This window comes from Phaethon aethereus (assembly GCF_964289735.1).
Source record: "Phaethon aethereus genome assembly, chromosome: 5".
In the NCBI taxonomy this organism is placed as follows: domain Eukaryota; kingdom Metazoa; phylum Chordata; class Aves; order Phaethontiformes; family Phaethontidae; genus Phaethon; species Phaethon aethereus.
In genome coordinates, this window is record NC_138579.1 from 34,539,330 (window position 1) to 34,556,609 (window position 17,280).

Below are 17,280 nucleotides of genomic sequence, written 5' to 3' on the forward strand. Positions count from 1 at the left end.
TGGATTTGAAATATGATTTACTACAACACTGCTTGAAACTGTGAGGCTTTATCCAAATCTAAAACATCTACATAAAAAGGGGAAAAGAGCTTCTGAACAGATAAAAGTAAAATCTTGATTCTTATATAAAATGTTATGCATTTTAATATGATTTTTTCGTGATTTATGTAAAGCTTTGTGGTTTTCATTTTCCCTAGCCTGTCATATTGTAGTGATGCATGGTGCATTTTAGCATCAAGTTTGCCATGAGCAATAAAGTCAGTGCCCCCAAAGAAATATTAATATATTATCACTCTTCCCACCATGCCCCACTCCCAAATTTTCCTTTATTCAGCCTATTTGGTTTTGTTTCACACAGCTAGTTGATATCCTTTTCACAGTCTCCCACATAAATATTTAATGTTTTATTTTTGAAAGAAATCCCAAACTAAAAATTGACAGGATGAAATACAATTTACTTTCCAAGGCAAGAATGAGCTCATCATGGAAGAAAAATGTACAGGTATTTTATCTGTTTGGAACAATATAATTAAAAAAGGGGGGGGAAAAAATGCATGAAAGAAATTCAGGAAATGTAGTCGCTCAAGAGACATGAAATGTAAAATACCAATATAATGATGTTATATAACAATCCCTGCATCTAGAAAAGGTTCAGTGATGTTCAAAATGTAGAAAAAAGTGTGAAGACCTATAAAAAGATGACTGCAACAGTAGTAGGAAGACAATGAGGAAGTAGAAAGACCTCTTCAACAAAATACTAGCACTTATAGATGTTCAGAAGAAAAAAAAAAATCATTTTACCCATAAAATAATTAAAAGACAAATAGAAAAGTAATGACAAATGCTAAGAAAAATAACATCTGTTTTGACCTTCTTAGCTCTGCTCACATAGAAGTCTACAATATTTAAACCACTAGAGTTCCTACTCCTGTTCTGCTGTTTCCATGGAATCATGAGAGAATGAATCCCAGAGAACTACTAATGATTCCTTTAAGATCTTTGACCAGGATAATCTCCTCTACATGATTTGAAGTCTTTCATTAGATGTTTCTTTCATATGGAAAAGATAAAACAAACCCCAGTACATTTAAAATCTGAGCACTTATGGCTCAGCAAGTTTTTAAATCATCCACTTTACATCAGAAACAGCAAAAAGAGATACCACCTCCCAGCAAAACAACATTGTTCATATAGTTTCCTAATACAGCTGTGTTCCACAGTGTGGCTAGCTGTACTACACTGGTTACACATGTGCTTGACTGAACTACGCTGGCTGACCACCTTGAGGTTTCAAGATGAAAAATGCTACACAAATATACTACCTCCATTCATTCATTTGACACAAGGAAACATTTGTGTTGAGTTTTTCCTTACAGTAAGCTCTGAAATTCAACTAATATCTACATTGTTACTTGAAAGTACACCCACATGAGAATATGTAGGTTCACTCCAAACTGTGACAAAGCAACATAAAAATAGAAAGCATGCATATAGCTTTAAAGGAAGATGACATTTGCAATCTACTTGCCTTATTCTCCAGGTGTAATTTCAAAAAATGAAGGTAGGCCACAGGTGCAAATGCATCAGCCGCATGCACAACCACCTTGGCTGAATCTCTGAAATACAAAATTCTTAGCATCAAATATTAGTATATAATTTTACATTTAGACAATACTTAATCGCTGTATAACACTGACTCCAAGGTAACTAATTGAAAATCTATTAATTTCGTATTTAGTTTTCATATACACTAAGAAAAAATAGTTTGCTATATAAAATTGTATTGTTGAACAACATGTTATCTTCACTAATTTTCATTTTTCAAAAGGAATAAACTATGCTTCCAGACAAGTATTGAGGGATTCAGTTAGCAGTAGTCTATGAAAGCATAAACGACATTATGTTTTAAAATCTAGAGATCAATAGGTAAAGCAATCTTTTAATTTCATCAACAGGAGATTTTTTGAACGTCCGTTCTTCTTGATTAATGCTCCAGGGATTAGTTCTTGGAAGTATTAACAACATACAATCCTTCATGCTGAGAAACTGACTGATTCGACCATATTGCATCTGATATTGAAGACTACTAGACACAACTTTTTTATGCCAAATGTGTTGGTAACAATGATAAACTTCCTGTGTGCTGATTCAAATTAGTTAATTCTAGTTTTCATTTTTACAGACACAATCTGTCACACTTTAATTCACAAGCGGCAGTATCTGTTATATCCATCTGCATGGTTTTACTACTTAAGTAAAAGGTAGCTCTAGGACACAAACATCAGAAGGTGAGAAACTCGAAGAAAACATAAGAGAAACTCAGATGCAGTAAAAGAAAAACTGAAAATTGTTAGGTTAAAAGCGAAGTAAGTAAAGTAAGGTTAAGGACACACAGATAATTTTCTTGAAACCACAGTGCCTGTGATACCTTCACAGTATTCAATGAGAAGACATAGATTTCTAGTAATGCCACATAAAAAACATGCAAACTGGAAACGGTTGAAGTCTTGGCAAGATTCCACCAACTTAATGAAAGTGTAAAATTAACAGCAATATCTGCTCTATAAAATGTATATTGGGATTTAAAATAACAAAACTCCTAAGATCATCATCACTACAGTGCACAATAATGATAAATACCTTTAACATAAGAAGCCCAACTTCCCTTTTAGTAAACTTTTAAAGTATTTTGATAAATAAGACTACAGATTCATTCTTGAGAATTATTATCAATATTCTTTATAATTAAATTATCATTTATTCCTTTAAGATATCTTAAAGATAGTCCTTTAAGATTAAAATAGTTCTTTTTAAAAGAACATGGCATCTTCTAATTCTAACAGAAATAGGTAGAAGATAAATTTGGAAATCTTTAGTAACAGGAATACATAATTAGAAATAATAAAAAGCAGACACTCGAGTAGTATCTGATACCTGGGTACCCTCAGTGTCTGAAGATATTCTCAATAAACATTTCTTCCTTGTTGTTCAAGTCATATACAGGGAAGTCTGGTATTTTTCAGTGATGCATTAACTACTTAAAACTAAATTAACAGAAAAGCTTATATCAGAAAGGAAAAAACCAAAAATTTAGGGTTATTATATGTCTGTTAAATTTAAAGAATACCTCGTACCTTAAAAAAAAAATATTTAACTCCAAAGTAAAACAAGCAGTCCTATTTGTATCCCTGTGTGTTCCAATTCACTAGTGCAGTAGAACAGATGTAAGCATTGATACCTAGGCTAACTGCTCAATAACTGCAGAATTTCTGAGTACTTATTTATTGCTCAAGAAATACTGCAAAAATTAAGAGATCATAAATATTTCTTCTTGGTATGAAGTACATTCCTATGACATACAGCTAACACATGGGTATTTGGTGAGACCATAATAGATATCTAGTTTAATATGACAGTATTTCTCAGCCGATGGGTCACAATAGGCAGATTATGTCGTACTGAAAATAGTATTACAATACATATCAAAAGAAAATACTTTTTCGTAAGTACTTCATTTTCTGTCAGTCTTGTCAAACATACATCATTGTTCTAACTGATAAAATTTACAGTCTTGTTCAATAGTAAATGTAATGAATAGGTGGAAAGCAGAACAGTTTCATTTGCATCCAATGATGACTCACCAATTAAAAGAAATAGGAAGTCCTGAACTTATATGTAATGTCCGGCTTAGGAAATAAATAGTAAAAAAACCAAACAATCCAAAGCCACATGAAAAGCAAATATTAAAATGAAAAACAGTGACTTAAGAGACCTCAATAATTATATAAAAGCCACTTCACACTGAATGTCTGAATTTTGAGTAGGAATACGACTACATAAGGTAATTCATGTTTGATTGTGATGGAAACACAGGAATTTTGTTGAGGAACATTTTCAGAAGACTTTGGAAAACAATACAGAATAGTTGAAAAACTGTCCTAATTATCTATTCTTTGAAATCATAATCATCTGGTCTCTCAATTCTCCTTGAAGATCTAAGAAATATCTAATCATTTTAAAATACTCTATAACATTTTCACAGGACAAATATGACAAGTTAGAGCAAGTCTGAGAGTACAGTAAGTTCTCTCAGTACATGATTAATTTTTCATGTTTACAGATTTGCTTTTAGCTCCAAACCTAGAATTACAAACCTAAACACAGAACTAATGGTAAGGTATATAAAAGCAAAATTATACTTCCCAAATATTTCAAATATGCCCATTTACCTGAAAAAAAATCAAACTATTCTGTGTTCCATAAATACAAATGGGCCTTTATCGTAAGAGTAGATATTAGATGGTATTCACATAGATGAGAAATATAGCTTCATGATTTGAAAAGATGTCAATCAATTGTACTTTAAATATCAGTGTAAGAAAGACAGGAAATGCCTGGTACCTCTCAAACACTGCACATAAGAAAGCTGACAAGAGGATTACAATAGCCTACCTGGGAAAACCAGATAAAAAACCCATCTAACCATTGGTTGAATACTCTGATTTTAAGATCTTGCTTTCACTGCTAGATCTTGTTTCTTTTTAAATATTTCACTCAATCTGCCATGCTTCCTTTGTGAGGCATATTTTTTAATGAAGACTGAGAAGAATGGCAAGAATTTAATTTAGTATTCAAAAGCAAAACTCATCACACAGTCTTACATTAAAGAGACTCCCACTTCTCCATATTAAGTAACACATCAAGGCTATAGTTTTCTTTCCCTGACCTAGCAGATTTCCTTCTTTTTCAAAGGACATACTATAGAAACATATTTTGTCACAAGCTTCACATGACAAAAACATCGACCAGAGAAAACACGACCTGAAAGTAGTGTTATAAATGACAGACATATTAGATTTTCTCCTGTTTACATGGCAACGTTCTGGTAGTGGGGGTGGTCTGCAGGGGTGACCTCTATAAGAAGAGACCAGGGACTGCTGAGCCCACCAGAAACACTGGTGATGACTCTGTGATAACATAGTTTAAAAAGTGTAAAAATGCTGTGCAGCAGCTGTGACAGGCGTGAGAAAAACATGAGAGAAAGAGACCCCCACAGGGTCTGCTGGAGCAGGCTCCTGGCAGGAACTGTGGCCAGTGGAGAGGAGCCCATGCAGGAGCAGGTTTTCTGACAGGAACTGTGGCCCATGGGGGACCCGTTCCTGAAGGACTGTACCCCATAAGTACTGTAGCCCATGCAACAGACCCAGGCTGGAGCAGGGGAAAAGTGTGAAGAGAAGGGAGCAGCAGAGACACAGGGGAGGATGTATAACAGTCAGGAACAAAAGGAGTGAAGTTCAGCTTGGGAAGAACAGGGTGGCGAGAGAAGGTCTTTTTAGTTTTGTCTTTGTTTCTCACTATCCTACTCTTATTTTTTTTTTAAATTGGCAAGAAATGAAATTAATTTTCCCCAACTTGAGTTTGGTTTGCCCATGACAGTAATTGGTAAGCCATCACCCTGTTCTTATCTTGACCTACAAGCTTTTTCATCTTATTTTCTCTGTCTTGCTGAGGAGGGGGAGTAGGAGCAGCTTGGTGGGCAGCCAGCAGCCAGCCAAGGTTAATGCATCACACCTGCAAAAGAAATCTTCAGTGTCTTCCTCAGAAACTTTCTCTAGGAGGACGTATTGCAGGAGTTCAGGAATTTAGGGCCCTTTAAAATCCTGACAGGTTTTAACCTCTAAATCGTAATTCTTACAACTCCATTTAAGCTTCAAAAATTGTACCAGGATGTTTACCAGAACCATGGCTATCTAAACATTTGGAAACTATACTAGCATATTTAACATGATTACAAAGTCTGTTCAGATTCAGGGTATATGAAAAGCAAGACTGAAAAACACAAGATAAACAATCTTGTAACTTATTTAATGACAAAGAAACTACAAAATATTTTTCTGTAGAAGTTCATAAAGTAATAGATTTCACATGAATGGCCCCTCAAAAGGCATGTCTTTACAACATGAATAATTTAAGAGCTAAGCAGGGCTAATCAAACCAGCGACACACAATGCCAGTGTAGCTATTCAGCTTCCATTATGGAAATGTATATTTAGAACTAGTTAAGTAACTGTTTAACAGTCTGCTGTGCCATATATTTATTATTAAATGCCCACTGATTTACATATTTGTCTTTTCCTGTATTTTTTTGTGCATTTATTGTTAACTTTTATTCTTATTTTGGGTGTCGCCAATAGAAATAAAGACAACTCAGCCAGACCACCTCTAGCTTTTCCTAGTTGCCTGAATGGTCATTAAAGCACCGATAGCCAGAAATACATTTAGAATATATTGTAAGAGACTCCTACTTAAACTGGTATTTGGTTGATCCCAAACCAAGGGCACAATGTACTTTCCTAAAAGTGTTCCTCAAATTCTATGGGGAAAAAAAAAAAAATTTCTCCACACTACACCAACCAAGACTTTCTCCCAAAATTTAACTTCGTTTTCTCCAATCTGTTGTACCTATGCAAAAAAAACTTTGAAAAAGGAGCAGTGGGAAATTATGCATTCAATTCCATGAACTCCCAGACTTCATCTGTAAAATAAAAAGCCTAAAAATAAATAGAAAGAACGTAAATAATCAGCCAAACACATGAGAGCAAAAACTGATATAACCATATTGACTCTCTCAGGTAAAATCTAGCTATCCTTCTGAAGCATACTTTTTGATGCAAGTGTTACAATATAAACGCTGAATAGGCCACGTTTGTCTGGCAATGGGTACTATTACTCTAAATGACAAAGATTCACAAAACTCTGCCTCAGACACTTACTATAATTGATAAGAATTTGTCAGTTTAATAGAAATCATGTCAGACTTTAAATGCAAAATGACTCATGCTCTAGCAATGATTTCATAATATTTTCCTTTTTGCTAGAAGAGACATGATTCTATCTGATGGCATATTGGGGAGTTTTGTTCTTTGTCCCCAAGTTTAGAATAGAAATAGAATAGAAGGAATAGGAATAGGAATAGTTGACCTTTAAAGGTCATCTAGTCCAACCCACCTGCAATTAGCAGTGACATCTTCAACTAGATCGGGTTGCTCAGAGTCCCATCCAACCTGACCTTGAACGTTTCCAGAGATGGGGCATCTACCACCTCTCTGGGCAACCTCTGTCAGTGTTTCACCACCCTCATGTTTCGCCACCCTAACGTTTCATTCACTGTGAAAAATTTCTTCCTTATATCTAGTTGAAATCTACCCTCTTTTAGTTTAAAACCATTACCTCTTGTCCTATTGCTACAGGCCCTGCTAAAAAGTCTGTCCCCATCTTTCTTAGAAGCCCCTTTTAAGTACTGGAAAGCTGCAATAAAGTCTCCCGTAGCCCACTCTTCTCCAGGCTGAACAACCCCAACTCCCTCAGCCTGTCCTCACAGGAGAGGTGTTCCAGCCCTCTGATCATTTTTGTGGCCCTCCTCTGGACCCCTCTCCAACAGGTCCATGTCTTTCCTGTGCTGAGGGCTCCAGAGCTGGACCCAGCACTGCAGGTGGGGTCTCACCAGAGTGGAGTAGAGGGGCAGAATCACCTCCCTCGACCTCCTGGCCACTCTTGATGCAGCCCAGGATACAGCTGGCTTTCTGGGCTGCAAGCACACATTGCCAGCTCATGTCCAGCTTTTCATCCACCAGTACCCGCAAGTCTTTCTCGGCAGGGCTGCTCTCAATCCCTTCATCCCCCAGCCTGTATTGATACCGGGGATTTCCCTGACCCGGGTGCATTTGGGATTGCAACCTCAACCCCTGCACTTGGCATTATTGAGCCTCAGGAAGTTCACACAGGCCCATTTCTCGAGTTTATTTGTGATAAGATGTACCCAAGCATCATACGCATTTTATTCTAACTTCCTGATTAACTTTCCAACTCCTATTAGTCAGCAGGTTGCCTTATAACTTACTGCTTCTACCTAACACCTGGTTCCCCTTGGAGAATCATCTCCAAGAGTCTCACTACCTGGCCCATACATTCATAATTCCATCTATGAACCTAAATCCAGTTTAAAGATTCTACATTGTTACTTTCTGAATCTTCTTCTTCCTGAAGAATCCCACTGCTTTCCTCCAGGCTGAAATTATCTAGTTTTTTCATTCATTCCAGAGCAGGTATCTTCCAGTTCAGCAACCATCTGCCAGAGTAGCTGCCAACACTTTTACTCGTTTGTCTTTTGCTCTTCTTCTCCCAAATGCCATGCAATGAAACAGTTAACAGCTCTTATTTCTCTGTTCCTTATACAGACAGATCCCAGTCTTACAGAAAAATGAAACAAATAGACCTTTACCATGAAAACCTTAATCATGTTTATATGGTCCATAATCTTGACTTTCCCCAAGATGGCCGAGTATCACCAATACATGATTACTACTCCGTTTACTTAGCTAAGAAAAGGAACAGCAGTCACATCTCACTCGAAGCAAGTAAGCTTAGTTATTAAGATTAATAAGAAACTTGCATCAAGTCACAAATATTTTCCATATCCCACTACAGACATTTTAGTAATTTATGTCAAAGGGTTAAAATATACAGTGTAAATGAGATGGATTCATGCAAAGTTTGTATTTAAAATATCCTCTAATAATTGAAGAAAAATGTTTATCATTACCATTTTAAGCTGCTAAGCTTAAAACACACACACACAGAGTTAATGGAACCCACAGGCTACTGATGTGGCAGTTTATCAAATGTAGCTGTAATGAAAGATAAATATTACAGGCAATTCGCACTTCATGAAAGGATAAAAGTGTCAGTGTGTAGGTACCAGTTTTACTGCAGGCCATAATCAGCAAGTAAACGAAAGTGCAAATGTCTAAAAAGTTTATAGCCCTCTATGAAGGCCTCGTCTTGTCAGGTATTGATTTAGGTTTTCAGAGGACTTTGCCAGTGTTAAACAAAGTGAGTGTTTGTGAACTTAGAGGACATGTTTTACCTCTGCCAACAAAAGTTGCCTCAAGCTAAATGTGAATATGTTCCCATTGCTTTAATATAAAGAAATGGAAGAAACTGTTCCTTACACAACTATTTTCTTCTTAAATAGAGGGCAGTCCAGAGTGAATGTTTCATATTCTCCACCTTCTCCGCAAACATGGACTCCGTATTTCTCAGAAAGCTAACACAAAAGGGAAATTAAAATACATAAGTATTATATTAGTCTATTAAATACATTTTGCTGAAAATTTCAGTGTGCACTTCAGACACTTATTTGTCTACCTTTAGCACAGATAGTTCACCTCTGTGAGAAACTTGTACTGTAAATCAACACAAGAAGTAGCACTTCACATAGAAGCGTAAAATGAACACAATTTTTGCCAACAGATTCAACAATCTGTATCTTGGTAAATATTCATTCTTTCAAAAAATTCTAACAAACAGAACCAAGAGTTTTCGAAGTCAAAAGCAAAAAGCTAAATCTAAATCTAAAGAGGTAGCAACATGCTGTTTCCTTTATAAATTGTACTGAATATACTATCTAAATCTAATATACATTTATGAATATTCCTGAAGCTCTGGATATCCCACTAAAACACACAACTACATAAACCAATACATTCAAAATAAGAGACATGTCTATCTTAATTATTCCCTGCTTTATAAATGAGCAGATGTGGAGCAGGAACCAAAGTTCTTTTGCTGGAGTAAGTAGCACACAACTGCTAAATAGTTCACTGTAATTCTGTATTAATGTACAGTACTGATAGGTAGTAATCAGGCACCTGTACCATGCCTGAGCATGGGGACACCCTCCCTTTTTCTTCAGGAGAAATTCATCTCCTTATTAGCAGATTATATCACCTTTTAAGTGTCCCAGCACTACGTGCTTCAAGCCAAGCCCTGTCCAGGTTTTTTCACATTAAGCAAGCATTAACGTTCTGCCTCAATTAGTTCATGACGAGCCAAACTGCAATCTTCAATTTCACTGCAAACGTCAATGTTACTATCGGGAACATTTATTTAACCCCCTTATGCTTTTCCCTACATGAAGAGATGCCCACCCATGATGCTTCTGCAGCCAAAGCAGCAATGCAGTTCTCCACAACATGTAGGAGATCATTAGAAAAGATCTGTCTGGGGGCTACAAAATAATTCCAAATCTGTTGTTTGTCTATTTTTAGGCAAGCATGAGACTGGGTTATTTATACATTGTAAGTTCAACTTTTTAGATGGTTATCAAAATATTTGATATATTCACATGATACTGTATATTTATTGCTGAAGACAAATGTATAGTTTGTGTTACTTTACAGTTCTCTTTCAAAGTTTTTTAGTTTAAAACTTCAAAGAGTGTTTACAACTTCAAGACATCATCTTAGCTTAAAAAACCAAAATTAGGTGTGAAAGAAGAAAAATAAATACATGGAAAGTAAATATTTCCATAAATTAAAATTATCATTTTAAATTCAGTTAGTTAAACAAAAGGCCTGAATCTTCTTCAGCCTTTATTTTGGATAAAAGTAAAAATGCTGTGAGAAAACAACATGTTGGTAATGCTCTATGTGACCATTTAGTTGTCTGGTGGTGTAAAATCTAAGTATCTTTTGGAACATATATTAAACAATTTTTCAATGTCTTGTTATGAGAGGTATTTTTAGTTTTTACTTTCACATTTTCTTTTGAAGAAAAAGAAGCAGAATAAAAATTTTAACCAAGTTCTCATTAAAAAATTACACTCCTGAAATAAAAGAGAACTCCGTCTGTCAACAATGGCAACAAGGTTTCTACAGAGAAAATAAATAAAGAATAATTAATGTTGATGCAAGAACAGACAACCTAATGTATTGAGTATACATGGCAAGGTTTTGGTAGCAGGGTGGCTACAGGGATGGATTCTGTGAGAAGCTACTAGAAGCTTCCCTTCCCTCCGATAGAGCCAGTGCCAGCTGGCTCCAAGATGGACTCACCACTGGCCAAGGCTGAGTCCATCAGCGACGGTGGCAGAGCCTCTGGGGTGACAGAGTTAAGAAGGGGGAAAAAGTTGCTGCACAGCAACAACTGCAGCTGAAGAAAGGAGCGAGAATATGTGAGAGAAACAGCTCTGCAGCCACCAAGGTCAGTGAAGGAGGGGGAAGATATGCTCCAGGTGCTGGAGCAGATTCCCCTGCAGCCCATGGTGAAGACCATGGTGAGGCAGGCTGTCCCCCTGCAGCCCACAGAGCTCCATGGTGGAGCAGATATTCACCCGCAGGCCATACAGGACCCCATGCCAAAGCAGGTGGATGCCTGAAGAAGGCTGTGACCCCATGGGAAGCCTGTGCTGGAACAGGCTCCTGGCAGGACCTGTGGACCCATGGAGAGAGGAGCCCAGGCTGGAGCAGGTTTGCTGGCAGGACTTGTGAGCCCACGGGGGACCCACGCTGGAGCAGTTCATGAAGAACTGCAGCCTGTGGGAAGGACTCACATTGGAAGAGTCTGTGGAGGACTGTCTCCCATGGGAGGGACCCCACACTGGAGCAGGGGAAGTGTGTGAGGAGCCCTCCCTCTGAGGGAGAAGGAGCAGCAGAAACGACGTGTGATGAACTGACCGCAACCTTCATTCCCTGTCCCCTTGTGCCCCTGGGAGGGAAGAGGTGGAGAACTTGGGAGTAAAGTTAAGCCTGGGAAGAAGGGAGGGGTGGGAGGAAGGTGTTTTAATATTTCGTTTTATTTCTTGTTACCCTACTCTGATTTGATTAGCAATAAATTAAAAGTAATTTCCCCAAGTCAAGTCTGTTTTGTCTGTGATGGTAATGGGTGAGTGATCTCTCCTTGCCCTTATCTTGACCCACGAGCCTTTTTTTATGTTTTCTCTCCCCTGAACAGCTGAGGAGGGGAGCAACAGAGTGGCATTGGTGGGCACCTGGTGTCCAGCCAGGCTCAACCCACCACACCTACAACACAATTAGTCAAAACCTTTTATTCCTCCTCTTGTAGCTTCCATTGAAAAAAACCAAACCAAACCAAACCAAACTATTGAACAAGTAAAAGACAGAAAACCAGAAAAGATCTAATTATAACCTTTCCAGAGTGAATACAAGGAGTGACTGTTTACAAGTCACTTTCAAAATTAGTAACTCTGCTTGTAAACATCAGTGCCCAAAAATAATTATTGGCAATTAACATTGAATACTCAAAAGATGTGAGACTATTTCCTCTTTTTTGAGAGAAATTCTCATTTTCAGTGTCACTGGCTTGAAGATCATTCTTGACACCAATTACACAAGGTGCTAAAGGATTTTCAGCTCCCACTAACATCAACAGGAAGTGAGGATATTCAGCAGCTCACAGAACAGATTCTTAATGTTGATTTAACAAAGCCAGCAATATTTTTTAAATGTCATCAGTGACATTAAAACTTTGCCTTTTAGTCATTTAGAATATTAACATTTTCTGAAGACCAATTATTTTGTTTTGCAGGCTGGATGTAACTTTCGTAACAACATGACAGCTTAGACTCTAATCTAAGTTTTGATTGCTAAATCTCCCTTCTAGTTCAGATGAGCCAGAAAACAGCAAATTTACAAATTCCACTTAACTAAAAATGCACTTCCCATTCAAAATCCCAAAGAAATATATGATGAAAACATCTTCTAGACTACACAAAATTAATCTTAACTCAAATACACAAGATAACACGGTATATAAACAATTAGCCCAAACATTACCCAAAAACCAGTCTCTTCCTACCTTGGGAATGAAACACAAGGATTAAAGCTGACTTACTCATTTAAGTTTAATAATCAAGGATAAAAGATATGAATTCAAGTGCTTTCTATGTCAAGCGAAGACTTTGTTCCCAGACAGAAATTCTAACACTTAGTAAATTCTCTGCAAGTACATTAAAGCTCTTTACATCAAGAAGTACTCTTCAACTTCTAAGGCAACCATACAAATGACTAAACATTTTCTTGTTGTCTATTAGCAGAGACAGAAGTACAAACAAATATAACCATAATATGCATTTATCATTCTAGTAATAAATTCTAAGGAGAGTGTGAGCAGCCACTGACATTTGGCAAGTTGTCAAGGAATCCTTCAGTGTAAAAAAACTAGGGCTCCTGGTATATAGGAAACAGTGGGACATGAGAGCAATTTAATAGTTTAGCAATTATGTAGCAACTGTTCATCAATAATTAATCAAAGACCTATAATTTAGGAAAAAAGCAATAATTCAAGAACTTTCCTTGCCACAGTGACAATGTCATGTGCCAGTAAAGTTCATCTCTGATAAAAGCATGGTTTGGAGATCATCATTGTACTTATAAGTTCAAACTTCTGTAAAGTCAGAAAAAAAATTGCAAAATTAAATAAAAGTTTTTCCCACTGAATACTCCATTTTTCTGCTGCTACAGCAGCAAAAACATCTCACCTTTATGTTAGTAATTATTATCATTTCTGTTGTACACATAAACTAAAGTAAATCAGAAGACTGAAAAGTTAGGCGACAATGTATTTTTCCAAAGTTAAATAATTCAATAGATGAAATCAGGGCTGGGTTGTGGGTTGGTTTGTTTGTTGTTTTGGGGGTTTTTTTTCCAATTAACATTGACATGCCTTTTATAATGCCTTAACAAGAGATTTTTTCTAAAAAGAAAATGAATACTTCATGTTTATTTCTTGTATGTCCAAAAGGTAAATTATAATAGAAACATTATAGTAATACAAGTTGATTTTGATTTTATTGCCTGTTCCTTAAGGTAAACTTTTAGGATAAAAAGAAGTAAGTAAAGTCCTAATTCCTGATCTGTAGTATCAGAGAAGTTGAACGTCGTGAATATATGCTAAAATGTAAAACAGGATATTCCCTACCAATCCCATATCTCTCAACATGTCATACATGTTGTGGTTCAATACCAAAGACTCTTACATTCAACATTGCCATTTTTCTGGGCACTGAACTTATGAAGATATAAACTGGTTTTCAACAAAACTGAAGAACACATAGAACACTTTAATTCATTTGAAACAGAACTGCAAAAATTCTCACAAACTTGCACACCACAATAGGGAAAATGCTGTAATGAAAAAACTTGTGCCTACCTGAATAAACAACCATGTAAAGGAAAATTAGATGTCAATAGAGAACCCAAAAGAGAATCCCACAAGAATAGGAAAAAGCATAAATTAGTAAAAACCAACATCACATTCCAAGGAATTTGTTGTGAAATTTGAAATGCCTGGTTAAATAATAAAACACAAATCAAAGACACAAGAATGTATAAAGCTGTCGTAGTTTTGGGGACGTGCAATGTTAAAAATTAATTTATTATGGTGTCTGCTTTGGTATGGTCAGAATATTAAATTTTATCTCTCCTCCTTACTGAGAACTGTGAACTCTTTGCTCTCACAGTCTCTTTACCTGAACTTCTGATGCTGAAGACGACTTCATTGGTTTGCAAAAGAGTATTTTCCACATCATAAAACTAAGCATTTCTCTTCAGTTTATAGTTAATGATTTGGTTTTATTAGGCCTTAAAGCCGACTAAGTACCCCGTGAAAACAATTTATTTGTACTGACTTTGATTTTCATAGCATGCATATGCACAAGAAACAGCCACATGCACAAATAATCACTTGTGCAGTCTTCCCTACAATGTCCCGACAATCAGTTCCAAGTAGGGTCAGAATGCCCTAATACTTCTACACCTTAAGCTATGCAGTCATTGCCCTGTTTATTGCTGTATCAATAAAAGATGAAATCTGCAAATGTAGGTTTCAAGAAGTATTAAACCAAGACAGTAAGAATTTCAGTGAAACCAAGTAAGAATCACTTCACTTTAGTCATCAAACATCAGGAAGAATACATTTAATTCCCAAAAATACCAGGTACTTTCAGATTTCTTATTATTTTCTTTTAAAAATGAATGATGGTGAAATCAAATGAAGAATAGTTCTTCAACCTTATTTTAATTATACCCTATTAACATAACTGAAATTGCAATACTTACTGCTACAGTTTTAAAGAAAGGCAAGACTACTGATTCAACTGAGGTGAGAAGCTACCCATCTGCATCCCCACTAAAGCTGGAACCTGAGTTTTGATAACAGAAACGTTCTGCGAACACAGGGGCTGTACTTTCCTCCTTTTGGCTTATTTAGCTAGTCCCACATAAATATTAATTCATCCAAATGTGACTGACTAGTATGGAATTGATATTACAGTAAAGTTGATGCTTCTGTTAAATCCATTCCGCAGTAAATTGTTCATTGTTTCATGCTTACAAAGTTTTATCCTTCCTTAGTTGTCACTTACTAAGATTCTAAAGAAAACAGCTCTGACAAACAGAAATATTGCTGAAGTGATCTGCAGCAACAAACTGGAGGAGAAGCACTTACACCTTTATTGTACTCTTCAACTACACATTATTTACTTGTGAGTCCAAAGATCTCCAAACAACCTTTCTGGGAATTATCAATCAGTAGCCATTTCTACAGTACACACAGAATGTGACTTCACGTCAGTAAAACTGCTTTTCCACAGTAATGTTATCCTCTTGCACATACAGCATGCCAGCGTCAGAGCAGGCCTACGACACAAATGTGGAGTGCAACCAAGACTCCAGTCCGGCACGTTCACACAGTCCAATGCCAGCTTAGCAGTCGAGCTCCCAGAGGCAGTCTAGCCATATTCACCAGTGGTGAACTGAAACATGTGGACTCTGGTTCTCAGTGGCTTATTAGTTGAATCAAACAGCCATGTTAATACAGCTTCCGACTGAAAGTTAGCTCACTGTTCAATTAGATTATATTACCTAATCCAAAAGCTCACTGATGCTTGAAGTGGTGAACCCATTCTCTCCTTCCTTTTCTCGTAGAAATCCAATCTGTATTTTTCAAAAAGGATAAATCCATTCCCTTTTCTAACTATCCTTGGATCTTACTGATATCCCTAGTTTTAGTGACTATTTACTGATTTAAGTCTACCTTTATTAGCACATTATAAGACATCTGCTAATGACACAGTATAAACAAATATTTTATATATACTTAATGAATACTTATTTTTGTGTACTCCTAGTGCATATCTCTGCCACTGCTTTTCTAGCCGCACTACAAGTATTTAGGAAGATATTTATTTCCCTACTTTCCTTGCCTTTTTCTGGAGCAGGAAAAAACACCTCTTCTTCCCACACCCTAGCATTCCAGAATCATTGCTGTAGTTGAGATGTTCTAAAGATATAAGTGAAGCAAGACTTACAAAAATAGATAATGAAGGGGATTTTTACATCAACTAGATTATAGCGGGGTGTAGGGGCGGGGAAGGTTTCTGGGCAGATTCTCCAGCTCTGAAGCAGAAGCAGCAAACTTCAAGCTAAGAAAAGGCCAACAACAATCTCTTCAAGTGAGACTATTTGAATGCTATGGACCTTCATTCTTCTTCAGCTTTGCCAAGTATCATTTATCTACCCTCTTCTCTCCAGCCATGCAAATGACTAAGAAAATGAAGTTAAACTCAAGATATAACTACTATTTAACTTCTCTATCTTTCAGCAGCAAAAGAGATTTTTAAAGTACCTAACAAATTCTGGTTACTATTTCTTTTTTTTCTACAAGTTTGCCATGCCCTTAATTGTTCTACAAAAACTTCTTATGAAGCCAGGCTGAACAGTAACTACCCAGATTAACAATAAAAAGTATTTTTAGGAGATCATTTTGCACAGCTTACACTGATAAAAGTTATAGCAAGACTCTCTTAATAGCCAAACATGCAAATAATTGTGGGGTTTTAACAGGCTCAAGTACAAAGTAATGTGGTAAATTGGCTCTGTCATGGACAATATATGTGTAAACATACTTTCAGAGCTGTTATTCTTAAACTGCACTTAGCCTTATCACAGAATCACAGAATCATTACGGTTGGAAAAGACCTTTAAGATCATCAAGTCTAACTGTTAACCCAACACCACCATGCCCACTAAACCATGTCCCAAAGTGCCACGTCTACATGTTTTTTGAACACTTCCAGTGATGGTGACTCCACCACCTCCCTGGGCAGCCTGTTCCAATGTTTGACCATTCTCAGTAAAGAATTTTTTCCTAATATCTACTCTAAAACTCCCCTGGCACAACTTGAGGCCATTTCCTCTTGTCTTATCACTAGTTACTTGGGAGAAGAGACACCTCACCACAACCCCCTTTCAGGTAGTTGTAGAGAGCGATAAGGTCTCCCCTCAGCCTCCTCTTCTCCAGATTGAACAACCCCAGATCCCTCAGTCACTCCTCGTAAGACTTGTCCTCCGGACCCCTCACCAGCTTCGCTGCCCTTCTCTGGGCACGCTCAAGCACCTCAGCATCCTTCTTGTAGTGAGG

At 36.8% G+C, this 17,280-nt stretch overlaps 1 protein-coding gene across 2 annotated transcripts in view; it reads right to left on the reverse strand.

Moving 5' to 3' along the window:
• The window catches only part of DPH6 (diphthamine biosynthesis 6), a gene marked incomplete at both ends in the record, with an annotated part of 215,730 nt that overhangs the window by 135,620 nt on the left and 62,830 nt on the right, over window positions 1–17,280 (reverse strand). For both annotated transcript variants that reach the window (XM_082000737.1, XM_082000736.1), the window contains 2 exons: window positions 1,529–1,616; window positions 9,012–9,106. In XM_082000737.1, the coding sequence (XP_081856863.1) occupies window positions 1,529–1,616; window positions 9,012–9,106 (183 nt within the window). The remainder of the gene's footprint in view (window positions 1–1,528; window positions 1,617–9,011; window positions 9,107–17,280) is intronic.